The 26,951-nt window shown below is 42.5% G+C and overlaps 1 protein-coding gene across 1 annotated transcript in view; it reads right to left on the bottom strand.

The window, feature by feature from the left end:
* The window catches only part of LOC311157390 (glypican-5-like), a gene marked incomplete at its 5' end in the record, with an annotated part of 355,041 nt that overhangs the window by 207,995 nt on the left and 120,095 nt on the right, over nucleotides 1-26,951 (bottom strand). Inside the window, 3 exons of the mRNA XM_084212081.1 lie at nucleotides 20,839-20,964; nucleotides 22,385-22,444; nucleotides 26,683-26,813. Of these exons, the coding sequence (XP_084068207.1) occupies nucleotides 20,839-20,964; nucleotides 22,385-22,444; nucleotides 26,683-26,813 (317 nt within the window). The remainder of the gene's footprint in view (nucleotides 1-20,838; nucleotides 20,965-22,384; nucleotides 22,445-26,682; nucleotides 26,814-26,951) is intronic.

Below are 26,951 nucleotides of genomic sequence, written 5' to 3'. Positions count from 1 at the left end.
ACCAACATAACTCCCTGTACTTCATCTCCTTAGAAAGACTAGGAAAGAAAAGGACAGGCAGAGTGTTACACTTTCTATTGTGCTTTAGGCAACTCTTGAATTTGAATTAGTAGACAGTACATTAAGATGAGGTACCATAAAACCTAAGAGGATAAATCTATAAATAGATTACAAGGCTGACTTTCAAGAGGATTTTAAGTATCCTCTCATAATTGGTCCACCCAGTGTTACTGAAACATTCAACCAATTTTTCAGATCCTTTTATATCTAAAATATATACCACACAGTGCCCATAGCAAGTTTTCCATTCAAAAAATATTTTCTTTTTAATATTACACCTTTAACCCTAATGATTATCAAAACCTAATCTACCTGAAACCAGCCTGAAGCTTTGCACACTCTTTGCAGTGCAATTCACCCTTTGACAACAGCAGATCAAATAGGAGACATCAAATTTACCAGCTGAAGGCCCCTGGCTGCCCTGCCCTGGGATCTGCAGTGCCAGGAATGGCTCATGGGGAAAAGGCAAATGTGGAAACACCCACAGGGAGCCACAAGAGCAAAGCCAGCCCGACAAACCCAGGGTGCAGCTTGTTCTCAAACCATGTCCTGCAATCACAGCACAGCCAAGGGGCGTTTCCTGCCCACTCTGCTTGCTGGGCTTTGCTCCTTTCATTTAAACTCTAGAAATCATCATTTCTTCTGCATGAGACAGAGCAGCTGCTTCCTTCTAGGAAACCCATCCAGTGCAGACAAACACAGTGCAGCCTTTCCAATCTGCCTGGACACTCATTTCCCCTCTTCTGCCACAACCCTGGCAGGAGCCACCTCCAGCAGTGAGAGCTGGCAGGAGGGAAAGCCCCGGCACTGCAAGCACACCTGGGCTGCTCCAAGGAATTTACCCAACTGCTGATCTCCAGGTTAGCTTGTTCCTGCAAAATATCATGCTTCCTCCTTCCCTTTTGTGTCAGTATTTTGTTGAAATTCCTTTTAAATTCAAATTTCTCTATCTGTTTGGATTTCAATTTACACAACAACGCCTCATTCACTATGAAAAAAACAAGACAAGTTGGTTTTGGGTTTTTTTCCAGGGGAACTAATGTTGAGCAATGTGAAACCATGGTAACTGTCAACTTCCACAAGGTTATGCTATAAAAGAAAATGAATTGGTGCAACCATCTCTTAAACACTTCTGTGGGTTATCACCATAGTAAATCTGACAAACCCACACTTCATCCTATAACCAGATTTTCATTTCAATAAGGAAAACCATTGATCATTTTAACAAGCTTTTTGTGATCTACAGGCAGCAGTTCCCACAGGAAGTAAATCTGTGCTAAGGGAAAGAGGGGAAGAGGATTTCTTTCGATGGTTTCTCTTCCATCAGCCCAGGGCAACAAGGGGTGAGATTTAGGGGCAGGGAACACTCAGCAGGAGCAGCTAGAGGTGTCTTGCAGCACAAGAATCTACAGAAATGTTCAGCTTTATTGTCCTTTGAGCAAAGGAAAAATAAAAGACCATGAGGGCCAATTAACCACACAGAGCTGCTGAAGGAGTAATGAACAGAGAATGAACCTGGGCACAGCAGAGCTGGGGAGAAAAGGCTTCCAGGGAAAAATTCCAGGTTATTTGACTTCCTAGAAGACTCTACAGCAATGGCCAGTGACATCCTGGGGGGTTTTGCCTCCCATTCCTCCTGCTTTCCCAGGATGTGCACATGAAACAAGATGAGATGAGGGCTTCTGTCCCACCAGAGTGTCACCATGATATTTACTGAAAAAACCCCTTCACCAGGATTTCTTCTCCTGGGAAGCTGAGAGGCCTCAGAAAATAATTAAAACAATAATTATCACATTGCTTGGGAATGTGGTCTGGAGATTGTTTATCAACAGGTGCATCTTGGATTGGGTCCATGTGAATTGTTTTTAATTAATGACCAATCCCAGCCAGCTGTGTCAGACTGAGGAGTCAGTCACGAGCTTCCATGATCATTCTTGTTCAGCCTTCTGATGTATCCTTTCTCTTTCTTTAGTAGAGTTTTAGTGTAGCATTTCTTTTAATTTAATATCATAAAATAATAAATCAGCCTTCTGAGAACATGGAGTCAAATTCTCATCTCTCACCTCGTCCTGGGGACCTCACAGCACCACAGAGTAACTCAGGAATCCCTGCTCTCCTATATCCAGCCATATAATGGGGCTCTGTCAGATGGCAGCACTCCTTCCAGCACACAGGATGGAAACTGAGCTCCTCAGCCCCAAGGTCCAGGCTTTAGTCATGCCTAAAATGGCTCCTATTAAAACAATACGGCTTAGTTGACCCTCCCTACTTCTCTCAATAAACTGCTCCAGCAGTTTGGCTCCCCAGTGGACTGACATCTGATTCCCAGACTAGATTTCCAACTCTGAAGCCTACACCCACTTACAGGCCTTTGCCAGCAATGTTTTACACTTCAATAACTTCTCCCTCTATGGTGAGGCCTTGGAGAGAGCAGCCAGAGCCCCTCAGTGCCCCCCTGTCCTGCTGGCCGAGCCAGGCTGTCCCTGTGTCCTCAGCCTGAATGCGGCCAGAGCTGACCCCGGCTGGCTCAGTCACTGCTTTGCCCTAGGGCCACCAATGCTTCCCTGTGCTATTTCCTCTCACACAGAGCAGCATCACCAACTTTATCCACACATCCCCAAGCTTCCTTGCTCTTGTATTTGCAGGGAATGCCCCAACAAAGGCAGGAATGATGAATCTGACTCCATGTTCTCAGAAGGCTCATTTATTACTTTATTAAACTATGTTATATTAAAGAATGCTATACTATAGTAAAGAATGCAGCAAGGATACTTACAGAATGCTAAAAAGATAATAATGAAAACTCCTGACTCTCTGCAGAGCCCTGACACAGCTTGGCCCTGACTGGCCAAAGAGTGAAAACAACTCCCAGCAGAATGCAATGGAACAATCACCTGTGGGTGAACAATCTCCAAACACATTCCACATGAGCACAACACAGGAGAAGCAAATGAGATAAGAATTGTTTTCCTTTTCTCTGAGGCTTCTCAGCTTCCCAGGAGAAAAATCCTGGGTGAAGGGATTTTTCAGAGAATGTGGATGCCACACCCTAACACCTGCCTGGAGATCTGATGTGCACTGCCTTCCTCCCAGCTCTGCATCCCCCACTGCCCTGAGCTTGCTGCTCTGCCCCCTTTCTGCTCTGTTCTCTCCACCTCCATGGAACACAGGGAGCCTTCAGGGCCCTCCTGCCTTGCTCCCAGTCCATGGTCCCAGTTTATCTGCTTGCCACTGACCACAGCATGTCCCTAGCTGGGCTCAGCACACCCATGTCCTTTCAGGGTTCAGCACTGTCCCCCCATTAATGACAGCACTCATGTAATTGCTGCCCTCAGCAGCCTCAGGACCAGGCTGAGTGCTCACACACGCTCGTGCACATGTGCTGACAACAGCTAATAAATTAGACTCAGGCAATTTTTACTACAGATGATCATGAATGGGGTTTGAATTCTGTTCCTAAGATAGATTTTTACCTCATGTGCCAGCCCTGACACTTGCAGTTTGTCCCATCAGACAAACCAGAGTGATTTTTAAAAAGAGGAAACTAGCAGTAATGACACATTACTGACCCATCAAGAGAGCTTAGGGGCTTTTTGTTTGTTTTGTTTTTATGCACTGAGTTATCTCCAGAGAGAGATCACACAGCATTTTCATCATATTTCACCAAAGAAATGCAGCAGCAAGAAAGCACAGACTGAGGTGGCTCTAAAACCCAATGCTGGTTTAAAAACCAACAGTAAACACTGTTTAGGATGCAGCCTTTGAGGATCAGAGCCTCAGAAATGAGCCTAAACACTGGCCCTGTCAGACCTGTCCTTTTAGCCAGTGATGATCATTTTAGCTCCACTGAGAACACAACCTCTGCCTTCACCTGCTGTTTAAAACCCAACTGCTCCAGCTGCAGAAAGGAATTCCATCTGGAGCTCTGCTACCAACCTGCACAATCCTGGCACCAGATCGGGAAAAGCTTCTGAGAGATGCAACTCCACTGCCATAAACTGCAGGAAACACAAAGTTGCTGCTGTTTAGAATAAATTTAACCTTCCCCAAAGCTCACAGGTGGAGTAAGAGAGCTCCAGACAAGAACTGTCAGACAGCAGGCGCTCACAAGCACACTCTGAATTGTTCAGGTAATTACAGCAGACTCAAAACTTTCCTTGTATCCTGTGTGTAGGCTAGGAGGGCTGAGAAAACGAAGACTCATTATTCTTTTCAGCTCTCATTCCATTCTTTTCAGCTCTCATTTGTTCTAAAAAGCAGCCATGCTGCTTTTTTCTGAGTTTCTCTGTTTATGAACAGAGGCAGGAAATTCAGAAACTGCCATTGTGAGATGACACAGAGTCAAACCAGAATTCTGCAAAGATTCAGAACTCTTACTCCAAGGTCTATGAAGGATGAGTTGCCAAGAAAAATATTTGATTATTCCATTTTTTTTCAATGAGATATTGGAAAATAAGCTAAAATAAAAATGAAGAGTCTTAGTTTGATTTCTGAACATCTTCATGCCTAGTTAATAAAATGAAGCAGCTGATGGCATTAATTTATAGTGAAGTACAAATTTTTGAACACTTGGTAGACAGGAAACCAAAACAACATCTGTCAGAACAAGCAGCTACTACATAACAGCAATCAGGTAGTAAAACAATTCCATTTTCTGCTGGTATGAGGTGGTGCAGCTCCACTGACACAGAAGCTGCAGCAGCTGAAGGGACAGAGACTACAATGGACAGTGCTCCCAAAAAACTCTACTTAAGGAACATTGGAACAGCCTTCCCCAAAATCTGTGTGAGTTACCCCAGATCAAGCTTCGGTAGAAACCTCACTGCTGCTTAACAGATCCCATTGCAGAAAAGGTGATGGAAGTAAATTCTAATGATTTTTGGGGTTTTTTTTAAACAAACAGAAGATTTATGATGAGAGGGTATCCAATAACCAATCTTGTTTTTCCACCTCATTGTTGATAAATTAAGACATGTTTAGTGTGTGATCACTTAAACACTTTAACAATCTAAAAAGGTTCAGCTAAATTATTTAAATAAAGCCTCTTCTCACTCTTCTTACAACCAGTGACCTGAACCACGTGACATGTTTTATGAATGGACAGCTAACAGCAACCAGCACTACTGACACACACACTGCTACTTTGGGAACAACTCAGACTTAATAGCTATTAGCCCTGCCACACAGAAAAGCTCAGAAAAGCATTATTAATACAATGTGAGCATCTTGATTAATTAAAAAGCTCTGGTTTACACATTGAATTTTCTGCAAATACTTAGAAACCACAGACACACAAGTTGTCATATAAACTGAATGCAGTTTTATTTTTAAGCTGGATCAAGTTCTATTACCTAACACAGAGCTTATATAGAAAACTTCTATTAACTTTGTAAATAATTCCCATCAGCCTGTGAAGATGCAACTCAAAAACCCCTTCCTATTAAAAAGGAACTTCATTATGTTCCAAGTCTGCTTGCAATCAGCCATTCTTTGCAGGCAATAAGGTGGCTTAGGTCCTTTGCCAAATCTCAGTGTGTGGTCATTCCAGAAAATTGACTAAATCAATGCACTTGGAATTCTCCAGACATTAATTTTCCAAAGAACTCGCCTGATTCAGATGTATTTAATATATATGTAGAAAAATGCACATTACATCAGTTTTTATTTTTTTTTTTAGTTTTTACATCTATTCAACTTAATTCAGTTCCCATTTCACTTTTAGGTATGCTAGCATCAGCTGTGCTCAGTGCTAATTCCAGCATGACTTATGAAAGACTGCAAAACATAAAACTCACTGTGTCCATGGCTGTAACACCCAGCAACAGCTGCACCCCAGAGGTGTGAGGAGAGCTTTAATGCTCACCTAAAATTATTCACCTTTATCTTTGTCCTGGCTTGCAAGATGTGGCTGGGTGTGCTCTATCCCCATCTGTCAGAGCTGGGCAGTTCTCTGCTGTTCATGGGGCAGTTTTTTCTTTATCTCCCCCACAGCCCATCCTCCCTCCAGCAGATCTCTACTGTCCATGGCCACTGAGTGTCCCTGCAGGGCTGATCAAATTCCACCATCCCATGGGGAGATGCTGTGCCCAGGGCAGGAGCCAAGCATTCCTACCTGGATACAATCTGCCCTGGAACAGCCCAGCAGCCTTTGCCCCCTGCATTCCCAGAGGAGCAGCTTTCTCCTGCCCTGCATTCCCAGAGGGAGAGCAGGCCCATCTCCAGCAGCCCTGGAGCTGCAGAGGAAAACTCCCCCCTTGTGCAGGATCCTGCTGCAGCAGAGCCACAGCTGGCACTGCAGGAGGGCTGAGCCCCCCTGGGATGGGGCTGTGCCCCCACCCTGACACACAGGGACAGGGACTGCTCTGGCTCTGACAGTGTAATTTTGTATTACTTCATTTTTATTTTTCCTAACAAAGAACTGTTATTCCTATTTCTGTATATTTGCCTGAGAGACCCTTAATTTCAAAATTATAAGAATTCCTAGGGAGGGGGTTTACATTTTCCATTTCAGGGGAGGCTCCTGCCTTCCCTAGCAGACACCTGGCTGTTCAAACCAAGGCAATCTTGCAGCTGCAGAGTGCTCTTCACAGTGCAATGGCACTGGAGAAGCCCAAATGTCTGCACACACCTTTGCCTGTTCCTGCACTCCATTTTTTGTCAAATACAATTTCTCCCAGGCTGCCCCATGGGCAGCTCCAGCAGCAGCTCCCAGTTTTTCAGCATTCCAGCAGCTGCAGTTTTCCTCCTGTCACCCCTGGCTGAGCTGACCCATGGAAGTGACACCACAGCCAACATCTGCCCCAGAGGAACAAACGGGATGCTGACAGGGAATCCTGCAAGGGAGGCCACTTAGGAAGGGCTGGCAAAGTTTTCCAAGTGTTCTGTCTATCAACAAAGAACCAGCAATTAAAATTTCATAACCCAAGCCCTCTGGTGGCAGCGGAAGAGGATCTGATTTAGCAGCCCTCCCCTTGCAGAGGAAGGGCCCCAGGAAGAAAATTCAGCTGCAAACATATCCTTCCTCGCTTTGTTTTCTACCTTTTTGCAACAATGCTACTGCCTTCTTCGTGGTTTTATGGTTTTGCTTTAAATTTCTTTTTGTTTTAAATTTGCTTCTGTGACCTGTACAGGTGATCCCATGGCAGCTGACACATTCTGGGCCCAGGAGCAGGGAGCTGCTGGACATCACTTGTGATGGGGCTTCCACACCAAGCAGCACAACCCACTGGGGCCGACAGAAGCTCAGCAGCATTTTCTCTGAACCTTGGGTCAGAGCCATGGAAAAACCCACAGCAGTTCTCCATCCAGTCTGTTCCAGCCCAGTTCACCTCACCATACCTTCTGATGAAAACTCTCACAGGCAGCTACCCAAATATGCTTCAAAACTCTAAGTACTGAATACTGAAATAATAAATCTCTACTCCAAGGGATACCAAAGGGATAAATGTCCAGAAGAAGAAGTAGAAAAGTACAAGACTTGAAGGGCATAGGAAAAAAAAAAAGTTTGCATTGCATCCCTACAGTAAATATTTCTGATATTCAGTTTTCTGCTGCATTACCCAGGGAATAACACAGAGCTAAGCCAAGGCAACAGACAAGGAACCAGCAGAGGGTTCTGTAGAAGACATTTAGTCTGTAGCACTTCACCTGGAATTTTAGAGCATGCTGTTGCAGTTTGAAATCTAATGAAAAGGCTTCCTAGACAGAACTCATTGCTAATAAAGGAATAACAAAGAAACTCAAGAGAATACATTATTAGATGGATTTCCAAGAATTAAGATGGAAGGGATTAAAGCACAGCTAACAGCCCAGCGCAGTTTGTAATGAAGCCTGAATTCTCAACTGTAGGAGTCTAGTTATCGAATGTAAAAAAAAAAAAAAAATTAAAAATCACTTGAGTAGTTCTTTATCTCCAGGATGAAAACTAGGAGCCAGACCAGCCCTACAGAATCAGCCAGAAAGCATTTTTCCTGTGGTTTTGATCAGCAAAAACTACATTAGTTCCACATAGCTGAAAATTAGTACAGCAGGAAGTTTTAAACATTTGCTTCCATCAGAGGACTCTGATTTTTTTATATCCCCAACTCCTGTGCTGGTGCTGAGGAGGCAGCACCAGCCAGTGGGTGCCAGGCAGGGACACCTGGGGCACCCCCAGCCCATTCTGACCTCAGCAGGCTCAGACATTGCTCCATGGACCCTTTTTGTCAGGAATGCTCAGCTGCAAGGGCTGCAGGAGGAGCTGGCACCAACAGGAATTCTCCCAGGAATGCAGAGTTTTCCCTTGCAATGCAGCCTGGCCTGCTCCTGACAGATGTTTAAGGCAGGATGGGAGGTAATTCCCTTCCCCAAATCAACCAGAGATTGTCAGGAGTCACACAAAACTGAAACAGCTCTTACAAATCAGGCTTAGAAAGATCAGTCTTTGCAAAGACTTTCAGTGACAGGAGAACTCATTCCTCCAGGTAAGAGAGCACTTGGCTGCTCCTGTAGCTACTCAGCTTTTCAGGAGAGCTGTGCTTCTGGAATTACCAGGCTGGGAAGCAAACACCCTGAGCATCAGGGCGTTCTGTCCCCTCAAAAAGGTCTGGTCTTCACCAAAGGCAGCAGTTACACCTTTGCAGAGGCCCAGCAGATGTCACCTACTTTGCAATAATAACAGAAGTCAACTTCTTAACCCCAACACACCAGTGACAGGACATCAGTGCCCCTTCACAGCCACACTCAGGTTATCAAACCCTGCCTGCAGGCTCCCCCAGCCTGGCTGCCAGCTCTGAGCTCAGGGCTGTCAGAGCAGCACGGCTCTGACACGTGTCCTGTGCTTTCTGCAGGCGTGGGGGCAGCTCCAGCTCTGTTCTGCACATTTGAGCCACGCTCCCAAGAGCATTACAGAGATGCAACACAGCCTAACAAGCTCTTGGAGGGATTGCTGGAGCTGGGTCCTCCCACCCAGACCATGGAGATGCTCTGACAGGCTGCTGGGCAGAGTCACACTTCAGCACAGCTGTTTGCCATGATCTTCACTCTTAATTTGCCACAGAAACCTCTGAATCACAACTTTCCTTTTATTGTCTTCTCCCTGTAGATGAGTTCTCCTTAAAGAGCAAGGTTTGTACCACCCACTCAACATCTTGGGGGAGCTGTCTGACACCACCCAGCAAAGACCTCCATCCTTTCTCCTTCCAGTCCAGTGCAAATAAACTCACCCAGGCAGGCTCTACCTGCAAGAAAAGCAGACAAGGTGTCAGAGCATCCCCACGGGGAGCCAGCCATGCCAGGGAAACAGATGGGCTTGAACTTCTGTAAAACTATCCCTGCCAGGGTAACCCTGCACAGAACTCTCCATTCTTCTCAGTTTAGTTCTAGCTCACCTTAAGTTCTGATGAAAACTCTCACAGGCAGCTACCCAAATGTGCTCTAAAATTAAAAGCACTGAATGTTAGATGATACTCACTTTTCTGCTGCATTACCCAGGGAATAACACAGAGCTAAGCCAAGGAACCAGCAGAGGGTTTTGCACAAGACATTTAGTCTGTAGCACCTCACCTTGAATTTTAGAGCATGCTGTTGTAGTTTGAAATCTTTTGAAAAGCTTTTTCTAGGTTCCCAGGTAGAGCAGTTTGTCCCCAAGGGTTGTGGCCACAAGAATCAATCATTTCTCACAGATCAAATCTGTCTCTGGTTAAAAATGGCACAGTTCTATTCAAATTAAAGCAGCTTTAAGGATTCCAGCTATTGCAAATACACCTAAAGAGAAGCTGGCATTGGAGCACCAATAGATTCCAGTTGTTCCTTTTTTTTTTCACTTTTAAGATTTTGGTGGCATTTCTTCTCCTGCACACATTGGAAGGAGGTTGAGGAGATGTGAAAAACCCTGCAGTAACCATGGCAGTGTGCTACATCCCACTAACTGTGCTCGCCTGTCCTGCCTCTGAAAAACAGAAAATAAAACTGCAGCTGGTTTTGCTTTGCCCTAGGTGCTTTTGCAGCAGTTTTTGTCTTGCTTTAGCCAAAGCATTTCCCAATTAGCTGATGAAGACTCCCCATCACGAATCCACCACGGATATTTAAGATACTGGAAGGGCTGCTGGTTTTCCTTAGTGAAACTCAACCTCCTGATGTGCACTCAGAATCCCATCCATACACTGAATTTCCTCAGTGCTTCAGGGATAACATTTTAAATGCATTTCCTCAGAATAAGCCTGCTGATCCTGAGTCTCAAAACTCAAGTCTATTTCTATATTCCTGAAGTAAACCAGGTGAAATTCTGATTTTAGACAAAGAGCCTGCCAAGTTTAGAGGTTAACACTGAACATTGTATTTTTCAAGTTAACTTAGTGTTTGTCCCAAGCCATTTAGTACAAGGAATTTGAAAGGACTCCCACAGCCAGGCAAGGAATACATAACTTGCTTTAAATTTCTGTATGTGGAAATAGTGTACTTATTAAAAACAGAAATGATGATTTGCCTTTTTTACATTAAGTTTCCACAAACATATTGTTCAAATCATGCCCCAAATTCTTCAGTGGAAGCAAACTGCCAAGTGCTGGGTATGAACAGAAATAATGAGTATTTATAGATAAATATTATCTGTAAATAAATGTGTTTATAAATAATTTAATTACTATCTGAAATATGAACCTGGGAAAATTATGAGGTCACAATCCACAATGCCACATTATATTATTCACTGTAAAACTAATTTGTCCAAGGGTGAATCCATGAGCTGAAAGGCAAAGTTAACTCCTCTGTTCAGCCAAGAGTTTAAACAATTCACTCTAAACTATTCACTGTTTATTTAAAATATGCTTTTAAATTGCATTATTTCAATAAGTCAAACACCACAGGTGAGTCAGAGATGGGCCTCCATCACCAACTCTGTCTCTTCAGGTCATGAAGTTTGTCAGAGCCTCCTAAACTATCTGCAATATTGGACTAATTTTCCTTAAAAAAGACTTCTGACTTTTTGCATTTCTCAAACTTGCACTTCAGTGTTTAATTGCATTTATTCTAATTAAAGGATAACACTCATGCCAGGAGAGTTTACAAAGCAATAAACTCTTCTACTTGACGAGATTCTGCTCAAAGAATGAAGTAAATTTACCAACAGTCTTGAGAATTCTTTCATATTCAGGAAAGCTCATCTGGTGCCTTTTGGCCTAGAAAATAAGAGAGTTGGGAGGTTTTGCTGGTTTTCAAAACCAGCTTTGAAAAGTTTTCATCCTGCTCAAATTTGCTTTTCCAGCAGCAGCTTTCAAGAGCATTTCAGATGTTTCTACAGTAAGTGCTGCCAATAAAGACACTGAGATATTTGCAGAGCCCAGTTCTCCCCTCTCATCAAATCAAAGCCCAAGTGAGCAGGGCTGCCAGGAACACCTCTACAAACAGAATTATTTCTACACCAAGTCAAGCAAAGACTCAAAGAAACACAAATCCAGGTCAAGAAGGAAATAAGTGCAGCAGAGAACTGAGAAAGACATAACTTTCCCTATTAACCACTGTAAGAAATTAATTTAAATCTAGCACATGGAAAAAATGGTGCTGGTAATTTCAGATATTTGTGTATTTTTATTCTGAATAACACAGAGATGAGCCAGACAGTTCCTAAGGTGTTAAATATTTGCAGCAATCACTTTGACAAGTTGGGTGCCATTTCTGTTTGGTAACTGATCAAGGTAAAGAGCTGCTGGGTAATTAACAGATCTCACTGGGCCAAGATCTCTGGTTGCACCGTGGGTGAGAAAATACTTTGCAAATATGATCACAGCACTCAACTGAGCTGGCAAGAGGCTGTCTGGACAGAGTAGGGGTGTTGGATTAAGCCCTTTTCTGACCCAGAGATGGGGCAACTGGGAGGGGTTTTAAACACTTTTATTCCATTTTCAGTCTCATGTGAAGGGTGAGAAAATACAGATGTTATAGTTCACACCATCACAATCAAAAACCAATTGTTTCCTAATTACAATACATCACAAATACTTCTTGGCCTATCAACTTTTGCCACACCATGCTATAAATACCTTCAAACCAATCATCTAAAATTACCCCTGGATTTGTAAGCAAATGTAAATGTATGTATGTAAACTTCTGTTTATGTATTTGTATGTAAATTTTCTATCAAACTTGAAGAATTCTTTACAAACTCATTTCCCACACAGGGGAGGTTCAGGTTTGACTCATCAGATGAGCAAGGCAAAACTTCCATTAAAGCTCTTAATTTTCTTTATTCCCATCAAACCACTGGGCTGTTTCTGTGGCTGTGGGTAAACCACCCACTCCCAGCATAAAAGAGCTCATTTTATAAAACATTATTAGGGAGATCAATGAAAGTACACACCAGGCAGGGACAGAGCCAGCCAGAGGGGCTTGTATCAATAATATGGAGAGGCTGTGGGATAAACAATGTATAAATTAAACTACTTTTAAATGATACTTAACGTTTGTCAAGCTGTCTTTGTGTCTACTCATCTGCTGGAGGTAAATCTGCCTCTAAGGCCAGGCATGGCTCTGATCCCTGCTGGAGCCAGCAAACACCCTGAGATCCCTGGGAGGTCACTTTGGGGCTGCAGAGAGGCAGCACTGGGGGGTTGGTACTGCCACAAATATCAGCATGTCAGAGGTTTACCTGGTCTGAGTTGGGAAAACACAAAAGCTTTTACACAGGAGGACAAGGTCAGCCCACCCCACACCCTCCCTTGTCAAAGGTGAGATTTACAGCCCAGTGCAGAGCTCCACTCTGTGCACCCTTCAGTGGGGTGGTCTCAGTCACATTTTCTGGAAAAATCCCTTCACCCAAGATTTTTCTCCTGGGAAGCTGAGAAGCCTCAGAGAAAAGGAAAACAATTCTTCTCTCATTTGCTTCTCCTGTGTTGTGCTCCTGTGGAATGTGTTTGGAAATTGTTTACCCACAGGTGATTGTTCCATTGCATTCTGCTGGGAGTTGTTTTCACTCTTTGGCCAGTCAGGGCCAAGCTGTGTCAGGGCTCTGGAGAGAGTCAGGAGTTTTCATTATTATCTTTTTAGCATTCTGTAAGTATCCTTGCTGCATTCTTTAGTATACTATAGCATTCTTTAATATAATATAGTATCATAAAGTAATAAATGAGCCTTCTGACAACATGGAGTCAGATTCATCCTTCCTGCCTTTGTTGGGGCATTCCCTGCAAATACAATAGGGTGGGAAATGTTTTACCCCTCATGTTATCCCTCACAGCCAGAGCAGCTCCAGCAGCCCAGAGTGACAATCTGCCCACAGCACAACAGGTTTCCTGGCAATCTGGGACACTCTTCAGCCTTCCAAACCAGAATCCAGATTATTTTTTTCCCCATTTCGATGAATCAACATGTTTCCAGTGAAAACCAGCTAAAAAAAAAATAAAAACGCCTCTCCCTGATTTCAGCTCCAGCTCTGGAGTCTACCCCACCTTGCCACAGCAATTTCTCTAAGAAGTTGTCTGCAGCTGGATGTGTTAAATCACACACACATCACACTAGACCAAAGATATTTTGCCAGCAAAAAGGAGATTATTTTGTGTCTTTTGGCACTTAAGACTTGGAGAGCAGCAGAAACAGATTGCTCCTCCACCCTTTAGATACAAAGTACCTGCAAGACAAATAAAACCAACCCCAAGGCCTAATTTAACTTCCTGACAGTTTACAACAAGATCATCCTGCTAGCACAGTAAAGCCTGCATCAAACTGCCAGCTGTGTGTATATATTTATATAAATATCTCCACTCATTTCTACTTCTCTGTCTCAAAAAACATCTGTCAGGAAAGCAAGAACTGTTACAGAGAAGCTTGCACCACTATATATATATTTATATATATCTAGATATGTATGTGCATGTATCTAGATATAGATATATATTTCAGCATATATGTAAATTATTTCACACAGAGATAGGTTCCACTGAACAAGGCACCAAGGTGGGAAGAAGGCTGGAGAGCTATGCAGAATTTTTTTTACATTTCCACAAAAAGAGTTTCATTTAAGCAACCACAGATTTATCTCAGCAACACCTTCCTCACATAATTTCCTTCTATTTGAAAAATGTAAAATTTATAATTTGATCAGCTGTGTTACAACACTGATGGATTCCTGCTTCAAAGTCCACAGAATTTAATGGATTTTTTTTTTCCATTGACCTGCTCATTCCACAGAGTCTACAAATGCTGTTTTCATCACTGCTGGGACACAGGATGAGGAAAGGAAAATCAGAAAATTCACTTCCAATTCACTTTACTTTTCTAAAATACACTGCTACTTTTAAGTGTCCAATTTCAACTTGAATATCAAAAATTCAATGTCCTGAAAAATACCAAAATCCCAACATCATATGGGAATCCTTTTTATCCAACAGACAAAGGCACCACAGTTCCAACCCTGCCCTGTAGTTTTAGGAGAAAGGATTAGGTGTATCAGTACTACAAACACTCTCACTGATATCTCATTTAACTGGGATTCTGAAGAATACAATTCCAGCCCAATATCTCCAGGCCTTGATAGGATTTACCCTTTTTGTTTGTATTGCTGTATTGCATACCCATTGCAATTGAAAGAAAATGAATTTTGCTTCCCTCCAGGAAGAATCATTGGCTAAGACAGACTGAAGGATCAGATAAGAGTTTCACTTTCTGTCTTTTCAACAGGACTTGGAGTGTGACCTTTCCCAAGAGGAAAGGTAAAAAGTCACTCTGCTGGACTCTGCACAAGCAAATAAACTTTATCTTGGAGATATTCCATAGACTTTAACCATGTCTGGATTGTTCATGTTAGAAAAGCTTAAATGATTGGAGCACTACTATTTTAATACTGTAGTATTTTAATCGGAAAGTTTCAGTTCTGTGACTAAATAAGGGCTGTTCTTTCCTTCTGAATTAAAAAAAAAAAAAGGCATACAAAAGAAAGAGTACCTGCCCATTATTTTATGCAATAAAAAATATTCCAAACTTTCCTTTCTTACTATCATTGTATCAAATTAGCCATTGTTACATTGCATCCCACTGGAGCAAGCTGGTGATTGGATGACAAGATTTATTCATTAATAAATTCTGCTCAAAGGAGTAAAGTAGACATTGAGTAGGTACCAAATTTGAAGAAATTCAGATTTTAATTTCTACAGAAACTCTGAAATGAAGAATTAATTATTTATGTTCAAGCCCCTCAGCCTGAAAGAAAATGTTGAGTGCTGCAGTGTCCAAAAAATGTGTTTACAAGAGAAACATCCATTTGCATTTACAGAAATGCTTTTCAACTACTGACCCAATCCACCCATTCCAATTGCCTGGATCTATCACAGGAACAGCATTAACTAAAAAGAAGCAAGTCTGTCACTGCAAGGAAGACGAGAGGGTGATTTCACAGCAGGAGGAGTGTTCCCAACAGTCAGGTCACTCCTAACTCCAGTGGGGTCTTCATGAGTCAATCCAGAGAACTTCACTCAATCAGAGTGATTTGTAACTGTAGCATGCACAGAACAACCCAAAATGCAATTTGAAAACAGAAAGTGGGGAAAAAAAAATCCATCTTTAGAGAGAAGCCCCAAAGTATTGGCAGTGAATTCCGTGCTGCTCCCCTAGGCTGAGCTGCAGAAGGTTTGGTGGATCTGCCAGCAGAGCTCCTCAGTGACCCCAAAGCCAGCCTGAGCTCCAGGACTGGGGTGCTGTGAGGTCCCCAGGATGAGGTGAGAGATGAGAATCTCACTCCAAGTTCTCAGAAGGCTGGTTTATTATTTTATGATGTTATATTAAAAGAAATGCTACACTAAAACTGTACTAAAGAAAGAGGATACATCAGAAGGTAGAACAAGAATTAATAATAGAAACCCGTGACTGACTCAGAGTCTCTGACACAGCTGGCTGGGATTGGTCATTAATTAAAAACAATTCACATGTTTGGATAAACAATCTCCAGACCACATTCCAGAGGAGCAAAACATGGAGAAGCTGAGGCTTCTCATCTTGCCAGGAGAAGAAATCCTGGCAAAGGGATTTTTCAGAAAATATCACAGTGACACAGGATCTGCTGCTGCCCACCAGCATCTGTCACCCAAACTCCTGAGCACCCCAGGCCAGGAGGACACAAATCATTCCATCAGACCTCCCCAAGATGAGCTCCTCATGCTTTCCATCTCTTTTCTGTGCTACTCACAGCTGCTCCTGGCTCCCTCTGTACCTTCGTACAAAAGCTCCCTCCTGACTCACATTTGCTTCTCATCTGGAGCTGGAGCTGGAGAATTCAACACATTGCTCCTGCCTGGGGTTGCATTTTCTCCCAATAGCTGGCACATAATGACATTTAATGAAATGCCTACACTGAGATCAATCTGTTGATAGTTTCCAGGATTGAAATCCTTAAAATTGTCTTTCCTTGATAACTGCATTTTAAAAAACCATGAAATAAACAAAGCCCACGTCACCACCAACAAAAATAAAGTTCTTAAGCACACAGATTTATCAGTTTATCTTACAAAGATGAAATCCAGCCAAATGGTCTGACACAAGTATCTGTGGGTTAGATACCATGTACAAACATCACTGACTTCTGTCACTTTTTTATTTTTGCTTCACACATTTTTTCCAACATGGGTCATGGTGAGGACCTCCCTTGACCTTTTTGAAATTTGTGGTGAGGAAAAAAAGGAAAAAAAACCAACAAAACATCCCAAGTCCTGGAAAATACCCTAAAACCTGAAAAATACTGCAAAAAGAGAGATAGCATTTTGCAGTTTACAGTCACAAGGAGATCTCCAGAAATTGTTTACACTGATGGCATGAGAACAACAGAAGTTAAATATGCTTTAAGTAAGCTGAGGCTAAATCTCTGTTTTCCATATCCAGATGGCTGCTTGCTGGAGCCTAAGGAAATGAGAAAAGGGACAATGAAAGTGCTAAACTCATAAAAACTGCAAGTCTCTAAAGGAACACGTTTTGAGAAAAAGTCACTGTGATTTGCCACTTCCTTCCTCAGCCAGCTCTCACAGGCCCTGAGAGCCTAACAGCCATGACAAGATCTGTTCAAGCTCATGGACAGGTGTCCCCTAATCCCCCCTCTCAGTGCAAAAATCCCAAAAAAAACCAAGCTGAGGATTGAAGGAGAGAAGGAAGAAAAAGAAGTGTGGGTCCCCACGAGCTGACACAAAATATCCTTCATTTCTGTTCCAGAAAATAACAGAAAAAAAACCCCAAAAACATTTACATGGCCAAGTTTCCTGAAAGAGAAACTCCAAGTGGAAAAAGAGTTGCTGTAAAATATCTCCTCCCCTGTCCCCTACCAAATCAGGGTAGTGCACATCCAACCTGCACTCTGCAGGGACAGGAGTGTGTATTTATATCCTTGAACTCCTCAAGCACTACAAAACCACAGCAGACATGGAGAAAGGAGAATGAAGACTTCACCATGGCTCAAACATTTCTGCAATACCAGCCTGAAGTATTGTTGAAATATTTGTATTGCAGTATTGCAGCCACAGTCAGAGCAACCCATTGTAGCTAAAATCCACCCATGCACACCTGAGGAGCAGCAGAATATTTCTACTTCTACCATCAACAATGACATTTCAGATCAAGCTAACTGGCATTTTAAGAGAAAGACCATTTAATTTGGAAACTCAAAAACTTTCCTCTAGAAAGGGAGAGACAACAAACACAGAATCCCCTAGAGTGGTTTTAAGAATGGCTTTTCTTTCTTCACTCCAAATAAATCAAAGTTTGATCTCTGATCCAACAATTCTGTGCATGATCCAAGTTAGAAATGGCTGCAGCCCAACAATCATTAAGCTGAGACCATTCATTAGTACATGGATGATTTCTTACATGAAGTCTTGCTTCAGGAACAAGATGCTCAAAAGAGCAATTAAGAGAAAGAAAGTACTCCCAGTGCAAATATTTCTAATTTTGTCCTGAACTGACACTGGAGGATTCCTAGCAAAGCCATCTCTTCCTGTTCTCAGAAGAGCAGGCCAGAGGCAGAGTCTCAAACCAGTGGGAATCTCTTTTTATGGTGTATTTAACTGGCAGACCAAGCTTCTTTTTCCTGCAAACACAATGATTTAAACACAACAAAACCCAAAGTGGTAACATCCAAAAGAGAAACAAACTCCAAAGAACTACACTAAAATTAAAAGGTGCAGCTCTAATCCTGTTTATCAGACCTCAAATGCCCTCTCTACCAACTGAATGAATTATTACTCATTTCTGAGTAATTTCATATTGTTTCAGGCAGAATTTATGTGTCTAATTGTTTTTAAAGCTCGAGTTTGTTTTTCCTGAAGAGCTGGCATGGCAGCTAGCACAGAGCATAAATAATAAATTATTAAATAAAGCTCAGCCTGGCAGCAGCAGTGTGAAATGCAAGGAGTGTGGAGGAGACAGAAGTGCAGCAGTGCCCACAGCCCCAGTGACCCCAAACTGGAGCTCAGCAGACCCAGGGGCTGCTCCATTTGCTGCCCCACAGTCAATAAAAAGGCTCTGCTCAGAGTTCAGAGCTGTTTCCTGCTGCTGATATTGAATGCCCTGGGAGGGGAGGAAGAGCAGAGAGGAATTCATCTCCAGGAATTCATTTCCAGGCACCAGCAGGACAGGTTTATGTGCCACGTGGGGAGGGCTGTGCCAAGCCCAGCCTATAAAAGAGGTGATGAAAGGAGCAGAATGTGGCAGCAGGCAGGAGATCTGTGTGTGCTGCTGTGTGCCACTGCAGGCTGCCCACAAAGTCCCCTCCTCTTAAGGCAGTCAGTACTGGGAGAGAAAATATTTATATATTATTATATTTTAAATTAGTTAACTAGCTGTCTGATTACACACATGATTTTAACCCTTTTGTTTTCCATTTTGCCCATTTAACATGTTAACTACAGACACATACCTAGGTTTGGTGGTGGGGTTGGGGTTTTGCTGCTGTCATCTTTGGGGGTAGGCTGTTTAGATTTCCTTTTTCCTTTATTTTTCCTTTGTAATTCAACATGTGAGGGATCTTGTTAGTCTTTTCCTGCTTCCCATCCCTTTCAAACTTGAAACTTTTTCATGTGTCTCCAGCTCTGGGAAAGTTACAGACTGGCAAAGTAACAACATCTTTCCCCTTCATGCCTTTCTAAAACATGTGTATCAGCATTCTGAGTGGTTTGGGCTTTTTTAGAACAAAGTAAGATAAAAATTAAAAGTAACTTTTCTTTTCTTCCCCAGGAAACTGATACAGAAAATATTTGGTTTTGTTTGGCTTTTCTTGCTTTTCCTTTGGCCAGAAAGCTGTTTGTTCTTAAAGTTATCTGTGCATCCAGCAACATGCCAAAAGCAAAAGAGATTCTGATATGGAAGCATTGATTAGAAATACTGATATTCTTCCTGTTTCCTCTCCATTACTTTTACAGTAAAAACTTCAACCTGTAATTGCAATCACTATGCATCAATATTTGGAATATTGCTTTGTTGCCAAAATATTAAAACATATGCCCTACAATTAATTTTAATATATCGAAATATTAAAGCTATTTTTGGATGTGTTAGACATTCATTTATCTGCAAACAGCTCAGATGTAATTAAGCTGAAGTTATTTACACATGAGAAAACTCAACAGAGCTGTGTGGGAGTCAGAACCCCCATGAATGGGACAGAGAGTGAATGTCACATCTTTGCTACATGTTGGAATTATTCAGTAAGTTTCTACTAACCAGCCTGTGACCATGAAAACAGAACACTAGAACTTTACCTTTTATAATTGCTACAGACCACAAAACCCACTTCAAAAAGAAACATCACTGAAAGCCAACACAATCCCATGGAACTTCTCTGTTTTGACAAAAAGAAACGTTTGGAGGACATTCACTGGCACACTTCCAAGCAGCTCTCACTGCAAAAACTGATGCATACTTTGACAGTGATAGTAAAGATAGAGTTTTGTTCTAAACATCTCTCTTCTCCTCAGGGTGATGTTGCCTCATGTTATACAGAATAAAAGAAATGACAGCAACAAGCTGAGCTTGTGAAAATGCAAGTGTGTATTCCAGTTTAGAGTCTGAAGGGTGATGGGAAAGACAAGGATAAAATAAAGAGGGGGAAAAAATTAGCTGGGAAACTGGAAAGGTCTTTTCACCCTACAGAGCATCTACACAGTGTCTTAGAATGCTGCTGAACCATCAGAAGGATGTGAGGACACCTTTTTTAACAATTTGGTTTTGCATGGGAGGAATTTAGGGAAGTTGGGGGAGGGAGGAGAAGTGTTCTGAAGGGTTTGTTTTTGTTTTTATTCTTAATACTTTTAATACTTTTTGTTTGTTTGTTTTTGCTTTAGTTGCTGTCTCTCACCATCCCAGCAGAAGATGGAGGACAAGAAGAAGGAGAACAGGACATGCCAGATCCCTCCATCTTGCCTCTTAAACCCCCAAAATTCTCCTTTTCCACCCTGTGACAAATTAACTGTCATTCTACTCAGACTCTTGTGGCTTGTAAATCTTCACACAAAGTTGATTTTTTTTCCATGGACTAAAATTGAAGGCACAGGAGTTTTTGACTCTGTGCCAGGGTCTCTGAGCCCTCTGCCAGGGTCTCGAATCACCCAGGGCAGCCAGAGGAATTTCCTGGGTCCTGACAGCTGTTAATAAAATTTTCTTTATACCCTTTCAAAGTTTTGAGGCTGCTTTGCCTTTCTCCTAATCCTGTCTCCCAGCACTGAACCCACCACACTCATTGGTGCATTGGCTGGGAAATCTAAAAATGGGTGAAATCTCTAATTGATGAACCAAAACCACTACACCATGCCAGCAAATTTTTACTTAGAACTTTACCTTTCCACAACATCCTCTCCATTCCAGCAGGTTGAGCTGTCTCTCATCACCAGGTCTCCATCACAAAGCCTTTCTGCTATGGAGGCATAAAAGGTTCTGGACCTCTTCATGTAACTGATGAACTCTCTGCAAGGCAGGAAGAGCACATGTAACAACACAACAGCAAACTCAGCCCTTCATGAAACCCCCTGCCAGCCCAACCCTCCATCACACCAAGCCTAGAGAAAATAAATAATCTGAATTCATTTCTACCTTCTAGTGTATTTTTACTCCTTATAGATCATCCAGTTTTACTTAGTGTGGTGTCAATACAGAAAATTACCCACCTAAAGGATGCTTTCAACACATGGTGTTGATGTGTTTCTCACTAAAGCTGAAAAAAGGCTACACCTATTCTTTATAAACAGATAAAAAAACATCATCATAAGAAGCATGGCCAGTGCAGACAGTGTTTTTCTGATGACTGTGTATGGAAAAATGCCTTGAGGGCAAACTGCTGCCTCTGCTATAACCTGATTATAACATGTACCTGGCTGAGGTAGCCATAAAAACCAACTAAAATAACAAATGTTAATTGAGCACCCAACTGAGAGGGTTCCAGAATGAGGAATTACCCTGCTGCACTGCTTCAGAAGCCCCTGTGACAAGATTCAGGACACAGCCTGAGCTGGAGCCATCCCTGGGCTCTGTGCCTGTCTCAGAGCTGCCCTGGGGAGCCCAAAGGATTCCCTCTGGTTTGCACTGGAGAGGAGCCTGGGGTACAGCTGGGGATGGAGCTCAGCACAAACCAGGCAGGATTTATCTCTCCTTAGCAGCAGCAGGAGCTTCAAACAACATCCAAGCCCACTGGGACATATCCATCCCTGTCACCTCTCCCCACAGCTCTCTTTATACCTTCTCAAAAGGGTTTAACCATCCCATTTACCTTCTGTGATGAAATCCTGCTCTAGATAAATCAGTCATTACACGCTCCTAAGAAACTAAGTCAGCCTAATAGAGCAGGAGAGCTGGGATTTAAAGCAAAGAAAAAGCAGGAATTTGGGGGCTTACGAAGAGGTAATCAGCATTTCTACCTTTTGAGTACCAAGTCACAAATATGAGCTCTGAGTATCCCTAGAGTAAAGCCAGAACAACCTAGGAGGATCAGTTCCAAAAGGAAACACAGATGCCAAAGATTTTACAGCTTCTAAATCAGAGTCTCCTTTGAAAGAGGAAACCAGCACCCTTTTAGGAGCCTAAAGCTTGCCTTGCTCAGCTCAGCCCTAGAGGTTTAAACTCCTCTGCCTTCTCAGCAGAGTGGGGCTCTGACATTTCAAAGCAGTGTCTTAGCAATTGCAGAATTTTCTGTTCCAACCCTCAGTCTTACTGAGTGAAAATATTTACTTTCCATTACTATAAAACTAAACACACAAGGGGAGAAAATGTAGAGTTTGCCAATGCCCCACAATGTAAAAGCAGCAATCAAAAGTGTTCCAGCTCCTGGATGACAGCTGGAGGTGAGCTAGGTGTAGAGACAACAAAGGATGTCACCTTGTTTGCTTCTTACCGAGAGATTTTTTTCAAACTTCTTGATTTGTCATTCTTTGAAGCTTTCAGAGGCAGAGAACTGGAATAGGCCAGGGAGAATAAGCATCAATCAGGAGAGGTTGGGGAGTAGGGGAGAAGCAGGAATTCAGGCAAATGAGGAACAGAAATGAAAAACAAAAGAGAAAAGCAAAAATTATTTGAAAGAAAGGTCATCAAGCACATGCATAGGACAATATAAGAAAATAAATAAGGAGGAAAATTATCATGAGATTTTTGCCAAGTATACATGCAATCAAAAATGTCAATTCAATACTGGAAAAAAGTACAACTGAGACTATTTGTCACAATCATTTTCAAGTAAGAGCAGAATTACAAATGCAGCACACGCAGCAGAAAGCTGAAAATAAATTCAGTGGTACTTAAATTAAGTGTAACTGATACCAAATGGAAAGATTGTAAATACATGAAGCTGTACAAGAAAACAATGGCAAACAGTTTAGGATGAGAACCACGGGAAGGGGGATACAAACCAGCAGCATTCATGTTCTGGTACAATGAGCAATTTACTGCCTGGTAATAAATAATATAAATACAGGTATTTTTTGCTGTTCTGGGATTGCACCACAGAAAAAACCACCCAATTCTGCAAAACTGAAGATACAGACAGTGGAGGAAGAGCTGTGTAATAACCCTGGTGATTATTTGGTGTTCTCACTGGAGAGAGCAGCCTGAGGACAGGCAGAGGATGCAGCTCTGCCACCACAGCCCTGGCACTGATGGCAGGAGTGGCCACAGGACAGGAGGGACCTGCCCTGGCCATCAGGGGAGTGGCACCTGCCTGCAGGAATTCCAACACAGCCACTCAAAAAACCACATGAAAATTTGTAACAGGGAAAATCTGGATCAGCTGAAACTTCAGCCCTGGCCAGTGGTTCATGTGCATCTGACATTAATATTCTGGTTTGTGCTAGCACTTTATTACTCAAATGTTAATAAAATCATGTGATGTCTGACCCAACAGATAGTTTATTTTAAATGAAATAGATATCATTGACTTCAAACATTCCCAGAGGAATTCCTCAATTGTTGATTTTAACAGATATATAAAAGATCTATAAATTCACAGCATAAAGAAATCCCAACAAAATATAATTTCAAAGCCTTCTTTCTCCAGCCAGGGAGCTAATATGTTGTAGTTCTTTGCTAAAGATGTTTTATGTACAGCTCTGTAAGCAGTCTGTTTAGTGGTTTGAAATCCCTGGAGCAGAGATGCTAAAGGCAGGTATTCAACTTTGCTGGGAGAGCAGACCCTGACCAGAACAGTCCTTTGTGCTGAACTCAGCAATAACATTCCAATTTACTGAGATTCTCTACATGCCATTTCCATTCCCTGGACCATCATATGGTTTCAATTTTCTTGTCATCTCTATTACATGTTATAGTAACCTCCACATTAAAAAAATGACTACAGCAGCAACGCTGCCAGATTCAGTTAATCCCTGACTACGATTGTGTAATGGTAAAAAAAAAAAAATAATAATCAATTTTATGCTTTCCAGTTTAATCATAGGAAATGGTTTCTTGCAAGATCATGCAACATTATTCAAGTTTCAGCTTCTTTCATTATTGTCCCTGACACTTAAGTGATGCATAACAAAAAATATGCAGGAATGGAATGCAGAGTAAAACCAAGAGAGAAGGGAAATCTCCCAGGAACTCATGAGAGTCAGAGGAGAAGAAAAGGCTTCAACTACTGCAAAAGAGGATCCAGTTGCCCTGTGCAGACCTTGCAGCTCTGGCTCTGCAGAAGAGTGAAGGGTGAGGAGGGCTGGCTGCAGCCAGACCCCAAACACCTTCCCTGAAGGGTCAGGCCAAGGGACACCCTTTAACAATGTCCCTGCACCAGCAGCCCTGGCTCTGCTCCACAGCTGACACCAGAGGTTCTCCAGCTCCTTGGAAGAGGATCCTGGTTTTCCACATGGCCTGGCAGAGACTCAGCAGCCCTGGAGCAAACAGCCACCTGCAGCTGGGTGGCCCTGGGGCTCTGAGGGCACCTCTGTACACCAGACAGGAGAGGCCACTCGGGGGTGGCTTCTCCTCCAGATGTGCCAACAGCCACAGAGGTTCTTCTCTCTGAGCTCAGGAACGCTCTGACACATTGCCACAGCTTTTCTGATTACCTGGGGAGTGCTGGCTCTTTGCTCCTCTTTTCCCTCCTTACCCTAAAAGGCTGGAGTCATGTTCCAGCCTCCCCTTAAATTACAGGATCATTTGGAATGATGTCCATCAGCCAGACCTACGGACACACTCAGCAGGGCCAGGGTGACCTTACACCTGAGCTGCCATTCTTGCTCTCCCTCTCTCAGCATCACCAGGAGGGGCTCCACAGGAGATTCATGTAATTACTCTCATCATCTGGCTCCCCTGGAGCAATTTTCTGTCACTCTAAGTGCATTTTACACAACCCACTGCAGAAATTATTTAACCCGTGTATTACAGATTTTTATTACCTTAAATTGATTTTTTATTGATGTCACATGTGATTAAATGATGGAAAATGAACAACACAGTGATGCAGCCAACCACTGTGCCTTTCACTCTATGGTTTCACAATTGTTTCCAAGAAGCAGAAGCACAAGCTTCAGGCAACGTGTTTTACAGGAAGTTGTGGAGAATAGCTTCAGATTTTCCACTTCTTACTATTTATGGCATATTTCCATCATTCATTTTTGGTGCACAGAATCTCCACAATACCTATCAACACTGTAATTCAGTAATTTTTCATGCTAATTATATAACCAGGGGCTTAGTTTAGATTTTTTTTTGATAAATTAATTTTCAGTGTGCAGACCAATTCCAGCAAACTTTCTAATTTAGAGCACATTAGTTTATTTTCTTTTCCATCTACAAGCCTTACATTTTAAAAGGTCAATATCCAAATAATTCTGGATGGTTGGGAAGGGGAGCAAGCAGATCATTAGGTGAGAAAGAGCAGCTTTCATGCCATTGAAGACACAAATCTGCAACTTTTTAAGAGTTCCCCTGTTGACAGGTTGGCAGTTCTGGCTTTTGGGCTGCCAGTGTTAAGCCCCAGCCAAGTCAGTGAGTTAGACAGAAGATGGCCCAGGGCTCTGTGCTGTTAAAAGCCTATTTCAATAACTGTACTACAACTTGTTCTTTGGATTTTTGTTGCTGAAGCTATTAATTTAATTTCCGTAATGCTCCCTTTTTCTGATTTGCATGGTAAAAACTGATTAACTCCAAGCACTACACAAACTGTTATGGTTTGCCTTTAAATTACAGAAGAATAAAAAATTATCACTCAAAACACTTTGCTCGCTGTTATTACTTTTATCTTTTAAACCAGTCTTTGTTCCATTCCTGCAAGCTGAGAATTAAACCAGAAATGGATAAAAATCTCATGTTCACAACTGAAACATCAGAAATCAGGCTGTGGAAATTTTAACATTTAGCAATGTTAACATTTCTCCAGTTATCCAGTTACCCAACAGAGATACACACAGGCTGCCTGGGCAGTTTAATGCTGCTTTTGGACAGAGGGAAGCCCAGCACAGCTCCACTGATGGGGCTTGTTCCAGATTAACTCTGCTCTTAACAGAGCACAAGGTGCCAACCAGAAGCAGGCACTGGGAGTTTATGGGCAGTTTGCTCTGTATTGTGAGTGGGATTGTGAAAAAATCCTCTCCTAGAATGTACAGAAAGCCAATTCAGGAGCTACACAAGGTGAAGTGACAGAAGAACTCAGGAGATGTGGGAGCAGGGACACTCCTGTCCAGGCCAGTGGCAGAACTCAGCTACAGGAGCCAAGATGGACACAGGAAGCCTAAAAAACTCCTTCAGCTCTTTGTTATGCAACAAACCAAGGAGATTCCAAAGGATTTTATCATTCCTGCCCAGTCAGTGCAATGAATTTTTCCTTTTCACCCCTTCTGCCCCTGGGTAAGCTCATGTCCTTACAGACCTGGGCAGTTACATTTTAAGTACATCAGACTCAGCTGTGGAAATCAGTTTCCTCAGACTTTGTAGAGGAAAAGCTTTCACCATTTTCACTGAAAGATTCTAGAAATAATGAACACCTTGGTGTTAAGCAATGACACCAAGCCTGGTCTTTCTTGAGAGACCCACAATGTGACCCCACAGTGTCACCTGTGTGACTTCCAGTGGTGGCAGTGGCTGGACAGAGGACACAGAGCACACAGAGGAGGTGACAGAGCTGTGGCTGTGCCTTGAGCAGTGCCAACAGCACAAATGATGAGGCTAAGGGTTTGTTTCAAAGCAACTGCAGCCTAGGGTTACCTTCTTCTGTTGTTCAGGCTGGTGTGAGCCATCACAAACGTCTGGGTTCCAGTCACCTCCTTCACTGGCACAATACTGGCTGATGACAGGTTCCCTTCTTGCTGTCTGGGCTGTCCACACACTTTATCAACCTGTGAGAAAGGGAGGGAAAGTGAAACAGGATGTGAGTGAAACAAAAAAAGGATTTCCAACCCCAAAAAAGTCCGCCTGTTCCCTGCAGTCTGTGTTCACTGCACGAGACTTTGTGAAAGGATTCTTCTTTCCAGCAG

This window comes from Fringilla coelebs (genome assembly GCF_963513975.1).
Source record: "Fringilla coelebs genome assembly, chromosome: 10".
Classification (NCBI taxonomy): domain Eukaryota; kingdom Metazoa; phylum Chordata; class Aves; order Passeriformes; family Fringillidae; genus Fringilla; species Fringilla coelebs.
Note: the sequence above shows the minus strand (reverse complement) of the source record. Positions and strands in the feature narration are given on the sequence as shown.